The 15,081-nt window shown below is 38.2% G+C and overlaps 1 protein-coding gene across 1 annotated transcript in view; it reads left to right on the top strand.

Annotated features, from left to right (window-relative positions):
* The first annotated feature begins 454 nt into the window (after positions 1-454).
* The window catches only part of Magi2 (membrane associated guanylate kinase, WW and PDZ domain containing 2), a 1,383,694-nt gene continuing 1,369,067 nt past the window's right edge, over positions 455-15,081 (top strand). Inside the window, exon 1 of the mRNA XM_051174837.1 lies at positions 455-1,205. Coding sequence (XP_051030794.1) covers positions 905-1,205 — 301 coding nt within the window. The 5' untranslated portion in view covers positions 455-904. The remainder of the gene's footprint in view (positions 1,206-15,081) is intronic.

Genomic DNA, 15,081 nt, shown 5'->3' on the forward strand with positions numbered 1-15,081 from the left:
CGCAGATGGGCCACCAGGCACCGGGCTAGCCATCAGGTCCCAGGATTTCTGTTTCATCGGTTCAGGAGTGTGAGCAAGTCGAGGTGTCCTGCGGGCGAGCCCCGGGCTCACAGAGAAGCTGAGGGCAGGTCCAGTCTGGGCTCCGGCCCTTCTCGCCGGCCTGCCCACGCCATCCTCGGCTCCCCTCCTTCCAGGCTTTCGCCTCCTCCCGCAGGCTGCGGGGCGGCCCCGGGCCTGCCTCTCTCTCCGCCTTCACTACCGGGTCAAGCCGCGGAGGGAGGGAGACCGCGGCGAAGCCCTCCCTGGCGCTCCACCCGGTGCGCGCGCCTCCTCCCTAGGCTCGCATCCCCCTCCCCACCCGCCCGCCCGCTCGCATCCTGCCAGAACAGTACAACTAGTACACGCGCACACACACGCGCTCCCCACCGCTGCCACTGCAGCTGCCATGGATATCGGCTAGCAACACAGAGGCCGGCGAGCGCGCGCGCGCTCCCACTCGCAGCACGCAGGAGTGGCCCCCGGCATCCTTACCCTTCTCCCCACCCCCACGCCACCCGCTCACCAGCTCGGCCACTGCTCGCGCTGGCTCGGCCGCCGCCACCGCTGCTAACGCCGCCAACGCCACCACAGCTTCCTCCGCTGCGGGGCCACAGCCTTGAGTGTCATTCAAGGGACAGCACAACCTCACCCAGGCTCTCCTACCTCTGCCTAGCCAACCCTCTCATCCTCCCCCTTCCTCCGCCACACTCCATCCAAAGAAGAGGGGAAGCGCGGAGCAGAGAGGGAGAACGGCAAAGTCAGCTACCCTCATCCCTTGGCCCCGTGGCTCCTCCATCCCGATTTTGACTCCCAAACCCTCTTCCCCAAAGGACCCTCAGGAACTGAGGCGATTCACCCTTCTGCCATGTCCAAAAGCTTGAAAAAGAAAAGCCACTGGACAAGCAAAGTCCATGAGAGTGTCATTGGCAGGAACCCGGAGGGCCAGCTGGGCTTTGAACTGAAGGGGGGCGCCGAAAACGGACAGTTCCCCTACCTGGGGGAGGTGAAGCCGGGCAAGGTGGCCTATGAAAGCGGCAGCAAGTTGGTATCCGAGGAGCTGCTGCTGGAGGTGAACGAGACCCCCGTGGCGGGGCTCACCATCAGGGACGTTCTAGCCGTGATCAAACACTGCAAGGACCCCCTCCGGCTCAAGTGTGTCAAGCAAGGTGAGCGCAGCTTGCTCGGTGTTTTGTCAGGCGGTGGGACCCCTGCGTGGGGAGAGCAACGAGAGGGTGGGCGCGCGTGTTGGAAGGGTGTACGTTGCGCTACCGCCGGGTGGGGTCCAGAGAGAACTGGAACTGTGACGGGAGCATTAGTGGGACCCGGCCAAGGGGCTAGTAGGCGGACTAAGCCAGGTGGCAGTGTGGCAGGCAACTTAGTTTGTGTAGTTGGATCCTCCCCTTTGGAAGGTACTTGGCCTTGTCTGACCTCCTCAGAGCTCTGGGGCCAAATAGAATGTGCGTCAGTGGCATAGCCCACAGTGGAGATAGAGCTTTCGGGGAAGGAAGGCGGCAAGGGCGGGGGAGGGGGGAGAGAAAGGAGGATGGAGCAACTTGAGGTGCAGAGGTGTCATTAGAGGGATTGGGAGAAGCTCTGAGCCCTGGGGCCAGTGAGAATGCTTGGAGTATATCCAGAGCTGGTCTGGAGCTCCTTGGTCCCCAGCAGGTCTCTAGGGATCTCTGGGCCACAGGCTGGCTAGGAAGGAAAGGGGCAAATTGGTTTGGACGCTTTGACCAGTGTTCAGTAACTTTTTCCCTGCTTCACTCCTCGGTCCTTCTCCCCCGCCCATGGTCATGTCATGTGGGCACAGAGAGTCACGTGTGGGCTGACTAACTCTAGAGATCGCCCCTGGCCAGCAGGCTGGAGGAGGTGCAGAGCCTAGGAAGCTGGGAGCTGAGAGAGCTTTCTAGTTTTGGAGGGGAGGCAGATTTCAGAGTTAGAAGGGTTCCCCAAAGTGTTCTCCATTGACTGGGATTTCCTCATTGACTGTAATTCTCTGCCTTTAGGCTCTGTTCTCGCTCCAGATCCGGGGGCGTGTTTGTGGCATGTAGGTGGATTGGGATGCAAGCTGGTTACAGCTCAGGCTCCCAGTTTCCTAGCCTGGCTTTGCTGAGCCTCTTCCTGGGCTATGATGTGATTTAAAGAGATTGGAATCTTGCTGAACTGTCCACTGCCTTTGCTTGAAAGGAAATTGTGGTCCTGTGGGAGGAAAGACTGAGATTGAAAGTTTCATTCGATGACACTTTCAACTAAATGTAATGTGCCTTTGTTTTCCACACGAGGTGATGCAGTTTCCTGGGTGGCATGGTACACAGATGTGTCTCATACATATTAGAATTATTGCTATAAAGATTATTGTCTGTCGTTACTTTGTCCTGCCCCAGCATTGAAATGCTGAGTATTACTGTATTCTGAATTGTCACTCAATGCTGTGATCCATTTATGAAGAAATACTATTAAGCAGTTGTTTTTTTCAGCATAGATTTAATCGACAGAGCTTGTTTCAAAGGAAACAAGAAAAATAAGGTTCACAAACTTTTCCAAAGCTAAAGTTGTCACAGAAGAAAACATCTTCACTGGAATTTCTCTAGTGCTCATCATATATCGTTTTAGATTGCCTAACTTAAACACGCAGGATTGTATGGCATGGAAGAAGATGACTTAGATAGTAGACTATCTTGGTATTTTCCAATGGGGCATACTTTGAACTCAATTTCAGAGAGTTGTGGTAACACATTTATGTAATGATAGTGCATAAGAGTGATAGATATAAGTGAAAAGTTCAAGCTTAGGGTCCAATAAATCTACTGCAATTAACCAAGGACCATGGATTTGTGGTAACAATATGAATGTTTCTAATGGAAATAACCACAGAAGTTGACTCTTTATTTAAACATGTATTTTCTTACTTATGTGTCTATGGTTTATGTATTTATGTATGAACATATCAACTGTGGGTATATAGAAATGAGAGGAATCCCTTGAGAGTCAGTTCTCCCCTGCTTCCTTGTGGGTCACAAGGATAGAAATAAATCTTGGTGGTGAGTAGTCTCACCAGCCCAAGTCTACTAATAGTTCAATAGTTGTTCCCCTTGATCACCTTTTCTTTAAAGATACACTTATTTTCTGAAGCCTGTATCTTGAGATAGAACTTGTCCTTGTCCCACTTTAATACTAAGAAACAATAAGTGTGTCATCACTCCCCAAAGCCTAGTAATTGAAATGTAAAAACACTGAAAAGTGAGGGCATGAAAGTTAAGCAAATTGAGAATTTGAGATAAAAGTAGAATTCTGATAATGCACAATCACAAAACTATGGTGAATTTGAGAAATCTTCACCTTGGGGAAGCATGATCCCTAACAGAGCAAACAATGAGCAACCTGTAAACTGAGGATTCCCTTAATTTGGATCTTCCCAAAGAAGCAGAAAGACATGTGGGAGGTGGGGGAAGATTCCAGTCTGATCATGATTTTAGCTAAAGATCATTCAGTATCTGTGTTGTGTGTTGTTAGGAAGACTGTAAGTTTTCACAGTATAAATTAACCCTTTGTGTGTCAGCCTCCAGGTGCCCAATGATGAACATTTGCACAATTCATGTGATGAATTAACAATGGACAGAAATAAATAAATAGCTTAATTAATCAGTATCTTTGGGGAGATCTATAATTCTTTTGTATATTTCTTTAAGTGTGATGATTTACAAACACTCTCTTATGAAATTGTTCTTTTATTGGTGGTTGTTAGATTTATTATGAATAAATGAAAATTGCAGAACATTAAATATAGAGCCTACATTTCTTGGGTTTCAGCGGGTTTTGCACTGTCTTCACAATCTGGTAGAAGCTCTTGGCTCAGTATTTACATTTCTGGCCAGAAACAAGTAAAATAAGGAAACGTAGCATAGCCAGACAACTTAACCATGGCTTGTTTAGAGTTTGTTTTTAAAAATATTAATGAGATTGATTTGAAAAGATTTAGTCAAATATTGGACACTTTACAGAAACTACATGCATGATTATAGCAAAACCATGGGAGATTCTGTTAGAAATGAAAAAATGTATAGTAAAAGCTATAGTAGAATATACCTTAGGTTGCAATAATTAAGAAAAACTTACTTACTTTTGCCTAATTTTACATTATAGTCACCATAGCTTAAATTATACTAATTTTCTGGAAATTGAGAAACTACTATTTTAAGGCAAACTAGAGAAGACAGGTGTTTATAACTTTTCTGAACAGTTTAAATGACTTAAAACCCATTTTAAAAAAACTTTTTAACAAAATTCAGCATATTTCTCTTTTTTCATTATCTTTTAACGTACAGAATAAACTCTAGATGAAAATTACCATTTATATTTATTGGTGATATTCTGTTGATTTTGAAAACCATTGCTTTTGTTTATAATAAATGTTCCTTACCAAGAAATTTAAAAGTGAGCAATGTTGCCTGTGTTCTCATTATTTTATAGGATCCTGTGAAGAGAGCCTCTTGCGTTGAAGTGGTAAATGTTCTTTTCTTTGTCTTTTTCTTTTAACTTTGCTGCTAAAGTTCACAGCAGCCAGTTACACAGACAGTCATGTTCCTGTCCTACATTCCTTGGGCTATGGTTCCCAATGCCTCTCAGACCACAGGGACCTACATAGCCTGGATACATTTTCTCATTTAATATCTCACAATGGAAAACAAAAGGCAAAGACTTTTGTAATTTTTGCCATCTAGAAGATGACTATTACAAACCTTTGAGCTTCAATTTTAGACAAGATATACATCACTCTCTGCCCTATTTGTTATTTCAAGGGCACCTTCAAAGAGACATAGTTTCACAATTATTAAGAATTCTACTTTCTTCTTTACTGACTTCAGGCTAATAGCATGTGTTAAACTTCCATGCTGCCTTTAATTGTAGAAAGTGAAATTCAAAGATGTCAGGTTTTTTTTCTTGCCAAAAAGAACTTGATTTGATTCCATGAAATGTGAGTTATATGGAATTTTTATTCAAAGAATAATAAAATTGCTTTACTATATTGATCAGTTTAATATTTTACCTAGTGGTGGGCTTCAAACCCAGGATCTTGTATAGGCTTAACAAATTTTCTGTTATCAAGCTGTATCTATGTGTCATTATTATAACTACTATAGAATGTTGGTTAATGATTAAAGAATAAAGAACTCTGCTTAAGCAGAAGATGCCACTGTCGTTTCCCACTGTCTGTAGATAGACTTTTACCATTTAAATGGCACGACCTTGAATGTTAAACATGAACATTCGCTTCTCTCATGTGTTTGCTTTGCATGAGGATAGTCTCATGGTGAAATGCCCGCTGAGGAATGTGAGTACCACTACTTCTGCTCTTAGCATTTACACTGTGTAATTTTTTTTTTTTTTGGCACATTCATTATGCTCAGTTTCCTTTTTAGTTGCTGCAAACTCAACACATTCACTTTCATAATGAGAAAAAAAAAGTTCGCACAAATGACATCTCTTGTTGATTGCAGTTTAAACAATGACTTTCAAATGCACAGCAGACCCTGCTGGCATCCTTTCCCTTCAGAAGTAGAAAAGCAGTAGTACAATCTTCAATCTCCCTTTTCTTCTGTATTATCTGTATTTGTATCCTGAGAATGCTTTGGATCACAGTTATATGAACAAGTTGATGTTGCAGTTTCTTAAGAGTATGAAATAGCTGCTGGAACTGTAATCTACAGGAATTATCGCCTGTCACATGTAAGACCTTGTATTCTAGCTCCAGCATTGCCAATAATCATTAACTTAGTCACACTATAAATCATACCTTGGTTTGTAGGTAGTAAGCATTATGCAAATTTTCACAAATCTTATTCCAAACATTTTGATCTATTTTCATTACTTTTAAACTTGAAGATGTTTTTACATTAAGTTTTAAATTATATGTTTGTGTGTAGGGGGTTGGGGGTTTGGGGTTGGATATGCAAGTGAGTTCAAACTTCAGCAAAGTCAAAATGTTGGCGGCTCTTGGAGCTGACATTCCCTGCTGTTGTGGACTGCCTGATATGGCTGCTGGGAATCAAACATGGGGCTTCTTCTAAAGCAGCTTGTGTTCTGGATTGCTGAGCCATCTTTCTAAGCCTATATTTCAAACTATTTTACTCTTAATTGTGATTAGATATAGAAATGAAAATGAGAAGACAAAGGTCTAATTGGTAATAAGTACAAAATTAAGTTGAAGACTTCGTGGATTTTTTGTAGAATAAATTCATTAAAACAAAGTTCTTTGATGAATATTGCCATTAAATCAGTGGGAGATGTGTTCACCTTTTAAAAGTAAGTTTCATTTATGTCTTTACAAAGAGTTTCTCTTTTATACCTATGCTTTAGAGCAGGGATTTTCAACCTTTTTAACGCTGTGATCTTTACATAGAGTTTCTCATGTGGTGGTAACCACCAACCATAAAATTATTTTGGTGATGCTTCATAACTTTAATTTTGCTACTGTTGTGTTTCGTAATATAAATATCTGTGCTTTCTGGTGGTCATAGGTGACTCCTATGAAAGGGTTGTTTGATCCACAAAGGAGGTGTGACCCCCAGGTTGAGAACCAATGCTTTAGATCGAGCTTATTTTTATCCACTAAATTATTCCCCTCTGTGCTTGTGTTTTCATCCCTAAAAAGCTGATGAATATATTGAAGTGTTTACCATAATGTTAATAAGCAAAGAAATCATATTGGGATTCATTTAGTTTAAAAATATATGCATGCTTCTTAAACACAAGATAAATCACGTTTTTAGTAGAACTTTTACTTCACAGCTACAAATCAAGTTTCTCTTCAAGAGGAGCCATAGTAAAACAGAATTAATATGTGGTCACTCTCAACAATGTATAACAAAGGAAATTAAATCAAATCCTGAACAAAATGCATATTACATTTGTAACAATGATAGTACCTCAATATAGGCAAATGTTACTAAAGATAATCACATACATATATGGATAACACTCCGTTGACCTTCTCACTACTCAAATTAATCCCAATAGTAGTTTCAGTGTCAAATATTGATTTTTAAAATCTTGATTAGGCAAAACCTGACTTTTTATCATGACAAGAAGCAGGTAACAGAGTCTTACCACTTTCTTAGTATTGTTATTCACATTTTTTAAGCCTCAACTTTTACTGTTTGTTTCTAGTAAGTGATGACATAGTTCCTTTGATAAAAATGAACATTGTTACACTGAGAATTTAGTGACAAATCTAATAATACTAAGGTCAGTTAACTTGAGACTTATATAGGGATGTGTTTCTGCTGGACCCAGACAAAGTTGTTTACATTAGGAGAAAGTTTTGATATTTAAATTACTCTTGTGATAGAGTTGTGAGAATAATTCTTTAATGACATTAAAACTTTACTTTCAGGTTTAGTGTCCTGTTTTGACCATTTATAGAGTCTGGAATAAACAAGGTGTTCTTCTCTGGCCACTAATTATGCAACACCAGTAACATTCAATAGATTCTTTTCAATGGCCAATTAGTCAAAAAATTTAAAGAAGTTACTGGATTTCTTTAAGATATTTTAATAATCAAATGAGTTTCTCTACCTGGGAAAATATATCTTTCATTTTTTGTGTTACCAGAACCATAAAAGTTATTACATCCAATAATAATAAACACATCTATGAAAACAGTTTAAGTAAGCCTTTCTCTGTCAGTGTTGATACTCCTAACTATAAAACTCTTGGAAAAATGTCTGGATCCTTATAATTTTTTAGTAAAGAATATGTATATGAAAACATAACTTTTCACAAATAGCGATGGATATTTTTAAAGCAATACTGTGAAATATCAGGAAGAAAGGGTGTTTAATGAAAAATTTTAACTGAATACTTTTTCACATGATAGTTTCTTGCCAGGTGTTTTAAAAATCGTGTTTCTGAAATCACACACTGAACCACCATGGATGAAGGGCAGTATGAGTGCACATAATCCTTAGGCCAGCTACACAGAAGTAAGGGAAATATTACTGCAAAAGCTGATTTTATGTTATTACTTAATGCTCATTTTAAATATGAGCTATATTGCTTATCCTAACAGTTTCCATTGGCATGCACAGGGAGCTACTTATTTATCTGATATACACTTATTCTTACAATGGTGACTAGTGTTAGAAACCCAAAGTTTAACCTAGCAACATACTAATCTGATTAAAATATGACTAGCTGGTACTCAAACATGAGAAAATGTTTGATTTGACATGTCCAATGTTGCACCTTGATTCTGATCCTGAGTTTGCCTTTCCTTGTAGTTCACACTGTAATGATAAAGCATCATTTTCCTGGAAAAAGTTTTTTGAAAAACAAAACAGCAATTGTTTCCACAGAAAGCATTACTGAACCTCCCAAACAGCATGATGTCTTTCTAAAAGCATACTGAGTACAGATAATTCTAATACTGTCTTTGTAGCAAAGCCTGGTACGAAGGGAGTGCTATAGTCACTAAACAGAAGGAAGTTGATCTTCCTTCTGGAGTAGCAAGAATGTTGTCAAAGATAGTCTTATGCATTTGAAATTAAAACATCCTTTTGAAGCATTACTCATTCCTGTGTCTGGATCCCCCTGTCCTTATTACTTGGAAGTTTATGATCTCCTTCTCTTCTCTTCAGTGCAGACATTACCCCAGTGAACTGTAATGTATTCTGCCTCATGGGATACATGGAATACACACGTGTATGGCCACACACAAACAGGAAGGACCCAGTTCCCAGTATTTAGAGAATTTGTAAATTAAACGATTTATGTATGTGTGTGCATATACTCAATTTTCATTCAGTTTTCCTTTTCATTCTTTTATATTTATTAAAAATAGATTCTTCTCTCATACGTACAAACCAACCACAGTTTCTCCTTTCACTTCTGCCCCACCTCCCAGATCTGTCCCCTTCCATTTCCTCTTCAAAAAAGAGCGGGCCTCCAAGAGACAACAACCAAACAGGACAAGACAAGGTACAGTAAGATAAGCAAGGTACAGTAAGATGAGGCTGAAGAGGGAAACCAAATAGCAGGAAAAGAGTCCCAAGAGCAGGCAAATTTCAAGTGTGTGCACAATTATATATTTGATAGTGGAATACAGTAAACACAAAATAAATCAAATACTTAAATTTCAATAATATCTATCAGGGTTTTAGAAATTATAACAAATCAAAGTTATTAAGGAAGGGGTAGGTTGTTCATAGACTGCACTTCCTTTTCCCCTTCCTCCTTTTCCCCTTCCTCCCATGTTTTTGCTGGTAGGAAGTCAGTGTAGGAGACTACTGGAGAGTAGGCATGCTGATGTGCTGATTGGTGCTTTCATCTCAGACTAAAGGGAATGAATCTCAACTAGTCTAACCCAGACAAAGTCCTTCCATCATGTCTCCATTTATTTGCTATGAGATGGCTTGTAACCCAGTTTTAAGTAATGAGAAATAAGACAAATACCATTAGGGGACTTTCTGAGAAATTTCTTAGCTCTTAAAATAAGATAATGGAAAAAATATGATCCCTTCCTCTGATTGGACATTTTTGCACATGACAGCTCTCTGCACCTAGGATCATGAAAAGCTCCAGGTAGAACATAGAAAGAACAGAGCAGAATGATGTAACCAAATATGCTCTCAGATGGACTTCGGGAATAAGGAACCAATAACCCAACCTCTTGGAGCCAGTTCTAACATTACAAAGTACAAGATGTTAATGATACTTAATTTGAGTTTTCTGCTATTTATAGCCCAAATCATGGTAGTTTATGTTAATATAAAATATGTATTTAATTCCAATGTTAATTTTTGGGACTAATCACTGTTGATGATCTTTCAAAACATCATTGGAGAATATATCAAAATCTATTTTGTCACTATATCAGCTCAGCCAGATTCTGAGTTATTTCTCCATTGCCTCACTCATTCTGTTTCTGTTTTAAACCTGAGGAATTTTTCATCTTGAAATAGAAACTAGGAATAAAAATTCATCTTACCCTTATCTGAAATGGAACATAATCAAGAAACCAAATCAGCTACAAATATATACCAACAATGCATGCCAAATCTAACTTGAGATATTTTTTAATTATATACTGTTTACATGTGTATGGGACATTGATCCTGGAATGTATGTAATTATAAACTGACTCATCAAAATGTTCCAACTCCATTTACTTAGGACTAGAATTCATTTTCTGAATATTCATAAACTGTTATTGGTAGTCTACTTTTTGGTAGGCACCAAGCTAGAGACTATAGAGAGGTTTAAAACATGAGGTCTTCAGTCTATGGCACAAACTGTGTGACTTGAGCTCAAAACTATCAAGAAGAGATTTGCTCATCTTCCATGATACTATTAGAACAACAGGTGAAAAAGTAGCTTCTGTTTGAGAAGAATATGGATCAGGAATCCTTACTACTAAGCATCACAGACACAGTTTGAGTATTGTCAGTCTTTTTGCATCAGTATGTCCTTAGCCTTCCATGGCAGGAACATTGCTCAGGATTCTTGATCACATATGAAGCATTTCATAATGCAGTGTAAGAGTACACATCTCTAAAACAAGAAAGATTGAATCTCAGTTATAGCACTGTCCTATGCCAGATGTGAATCTAAAAGTATGATGCACATGTCTATACCTCAGCTCCTCATTTTGCAAAATTCATAGTTGTATAATATTGTAAGAATATTAAGAGAATGGCATATTACAATGAGTATAATATGCTTAGAATATAGTATAAGCTTAATAACTGATTGTTATTATAAAGCATTTGTGTTATACATTAATATTAAATTTACTTGATATTTACTATAAGTAATAATGACCAATCTGGTACATTTTCTAAAAGGCATATGTGAGCCAAAGGCTACCTGTTATTTCTTAGATGTCAAGCAATTTTTATTGAGAAAGTAATGTCATGAGAAAGATGGCAAATACTTTCAGAAAAATTAAGTAGGGAAATGTTGAGATTGAAGCATTCATGTGTTGTGACAAGAGTTTCCAATTAGTAAATCCTAGAATTTAATGTGGAATGTAATGAGAAAGGAGCTTGGAGATGTGGCCCATTCCACTGGAACAAGCTGTATGCTCATTCATTCACTGCTGTTATTAAGATCAAGTATTTATAAAGTACTTCCTATGTGTTAGACAGTATTTAAGGCACTTTGCATATATGTTTTTCATTTTTCAAATGTTCCATAAGGTAGACATTGTTATTCCAAGTAAGAGACCATAGTTCAAAAGGCAACACAATAACAGTACTCTAACACAAATCAAAGGGAGCCTAATATGGTGTTGGAAGTGATTTAAAAAAGAATTAGTCAGCTTGTTCAATAATTTTTCATGAGATGAAGGTGTCAGCAGCATTTTGTGTGACACACTAAGGGTATGAAGAGACTTAGTTAAAGGAAATTTAAGATAAAGATACAACAATTTAAGAGGCTCATGGGTGTCAAGAGGAAAGTGTTTTAGGTCTTCAACCATTGTAATGATGGTAGGATAGGCACAGAAAATAATTTTCCAGTATTTTGTAGTTTCTGGTTGCTGGAACTATTTGTTAAGATATACCAGAATCAGTTTCCAGATTAGATCGACATCTGGAGTATATTTTATTTGAGGTGCCTGGAAACTATCTAACTCAGTCCTTAAGTTAGATAGTGTTCAGAAGTGACTATAGAAGCTTCGTGAATATGTACTTATTCAATAAAAGTATCAAAGAAAAACAATGAACAGACATTGTGATATCTGAATTTGAGGACAAGCCCTGAGTTTGCAATTAGACCCATGTTACTGTTTTATGCTTGCCACTGACAGATGCTGTGGAGAGGTTCAGAAAGACGAAGCCTGGAATGTTTCCATTGCTTTTGGCAAACATTGAGGTCACCTTTATTCTGTACTGTTTCAATGGAGTAAATATTACCAATACCCAGATGTATCAAAGAATAACTATTAGAACAAAGAAAAAGTTAAATACCCCTCCAAGAAGAATGTTTGGTAGTTAAAGTAAAATGGACAGAGCCCAAAGGAATAAGTGAAGGTATGTGTGTTGGATCATTAAGGGATGGTGCCTCATTGTGGTGTGTGTGATTATACCCTAAAGGATAGGTACTTTGTTGAGGTATGTGTTAGATCTTTGAGGGATGGGCACTCTGTTGAAGTATATATGAACCCTAAGGAATGGGTGCTTTGTTGAGTTGTGTTGAGTTGTGCTTTGTTGAGTTGGGTACTTTTTGGGGGAGGGTGTTACAGCCCTAATGGATGGGTGCTTTGTTATTGTGTCTGTCTGTCTGTGTGTGTCTGTGTGTGTGTTTGTGTGTGTGTGTGTGTGTGTGTGTGCGTGCATGCATGTGTGCATGCCTGTGTGTGTGTGTGTGGGTGTGTGCATGTGTGAGCGTTGGAACCCTAAGGGACAGATGCTTTGTTCAAGTGTGTGTTTATGTTCTATGGTAGAAAAGATTTGAGCTTTGATTTCTTTGTCCCAGAAATGCATGTTATCCCATCTATGTAATATTTTCTATCAAACTGAAATCCTTTGACTGATTTATTTAATAAAATAATTACTTGTTATTTTTTGGTTTCTGTATCATAATAAGACTGGGACCATCATTTAATCAACCTTAAGAATCAGATCTTATTTTCCAATAATACAAAGTAGAAAGAAACCAATGGAGTTCACTAAAACTTTCCATTTAGTGTGTTGGCACAGAGATAAATATACTGATTTTGGATCACATAAGAGAAAAAGAAAGGATCAGAGGGGGACAATATAGAGTACAGACCTTACATTCAGAAGACTTCCTTGAATGTCATTCCTAAATTCACTGTTATTATTTCCTTGGGGTTAACTTTTTCTGAGTCTGTGTTTCCTACCCTTTTGAGTTGTAAACTTTTTTATCATGTGACAAAATTAATTAGGTAAACAAGTAATTTTGGATCAGACTTTCAGACATTTCAGATTGTGGTTGACTGGCTCTATTGCTTTGGGCCTGAGATGTGGGAGCAGTCTTGTAGTGGATAAAACTACTCACCACATAACAGCATGGAAGCAATGAGCAGGTAGTGTTAGTGTTTGTACTTCAGACCTTTTAAAGGCATGCTTCTAGTGACTCTCCCCAGCTAGGCTTCACCATCTACTATCCAGCTCTCCGGCACTTACCAGTGGGTTAGGAAGCTGGAACCTTCAAGATCTGATCTCAATGACTTCAGCAGCAACACTGGCTGAGAACCTAGCTCTCACACATGACCATTTCTGCAGAAATAGACTTCGGTCATTATTTTATAAATTGGTAAACACTGCTGTTTGAGAAATATATAAACAAAAGAAAGTTATTTTTATTTTCATTTTCCTATAAATGGGAATGCTTGCAGAACATGATGAAAAGAAAAAAAATAATGGCATATGCATTGACAAGAGACAAAGTAGAACAAGGCTGAATGATTGTTATCAAGTCTGGGAAGAATGTGAGACAGGAGATGTATTTTGGAGGTAGAGTGAATACATATCGTATTTATATTATCCTAAGATAATCCTGGGGCCTCACTGGTCAGCTAGTCTATCCAATCAACATGATACAGGCTCAAAAAGCAATTGTCTCAAAAAAACCAAAGCACAACATCAAAGTATCACAACTGACCAAAAAAAAAAAAAAAAAAAAAAAAAAGTGCAGGAGATGTAAGAAAACAATGGACAATGGAACAATGGATATCAACTGTTTTGTCCTCCTGTATGTATACATGGGATCATGTATATCCACACACAAACAACATAAAAATAAAAATGCATAAATGACAGATAATATTAAGAAGTGAATAAGAAGAATTGAGTCAGACTCAGGGTTATGACTTGAAAATGGCTGTAGGGTAGATGGAGACACAACTAACTATAGAGATTAAAATTTGATCCATTTGAAAATTGTTTCAGTCTGTTCTAGAAACAGAAAATTGTCACATTGAGAAGTGTAGAGAAAAGTGGTGCACTGGCCCTGGAAAGATGACTCAGCAGTTAAGAGCACATTCTGATCTTGTAAAGATCCCTAGTCTTTTCCCAGTTTCCTTGTATAATCTTCTGTCATTCCAGTCCTGGGGTAACCTGATGCCTTGGGCTTCTGCAAGCACCTACAGTTAAGAGCAGACAACTAAACACAGATATGGACGTCTATGCAAATAATTAAATAAATAAAGTAAATAAATACAAATTTAAAAAATACCAATTTTAGAGTACTGTGTAAATAAATAATAATATTCACAAGATTGGTATAAATCATGTTTTAATTTAAATAATTTACATTAAGTACTAGAATTGGGGATTGTTCATCAACTTAAGCTGAAAGTTGTCTAATTGATATTTTAAGAAGATTTTCTTATTTTACTTTTTTCCCTGTGATGACACTTTAAAGAACAGAATGTAGAGAAAGTGGTGTCTGATAGCATACTGTGTGCGAGGGCTTGGCAGATGGCAAGTCTGATGTTCAAATGTCGTTGGCCAAAGTCTACAGCTCACAAATGTATTGGATGTGAAGATATAAGAGTGAAGATTTGCTTTGTACAAAAATAGCAATAGCCATAGAAAGAGTTACGGTTCTCTTTGGAGAACAATGGTGATAAATATCAATAGTCAACATTTAAAGAACACTTATGTTAACATACCTAAAATAATAGGCTCATATTAGCCTGGTATATCTGTTGGTATACTCCAGTCCAAAGGCAAATAGGACAGAAAGCCAAAAAAAAGAAAAAAAAAAAAAAAAACCAGTCCTTGATCTTACTCATGATGAGAGTTCCAATCCAAAGTAAAATAGGGAATCATAATTCTTATTTAGTTGATTTTCTTATTATTTTTAAAGGAGATCAAGAGGGTACATCTATGATGATGATGATCATAATATTAAGAATAATAACAGCAAAAAAATAACAGTACTAAGCCAGTCTTCTTAAGTTTTGTTCTTAATGTACATGATATGCCATTGTTAGCATAAATAATGATATTATCACTACGTATAGCTCTAAAATATTTATATTTTACTAAAAAAAATCAATAAAATCACATAGAA

Source organism: Phodopus roborovskii, unplaced genomic scaffold (assembly GCF_943737965.1).
Source record: "Phodopus roborovskii unplaced genomic scaffold, PHOROB, whole genome shotgun sequence".
Taxonomy (NCBI): Eukaryota; Metazoa; Chordata; class Mammalia; order Rodentia; family Cricetidae; genus Phodopus; species Phodopus roborovskii.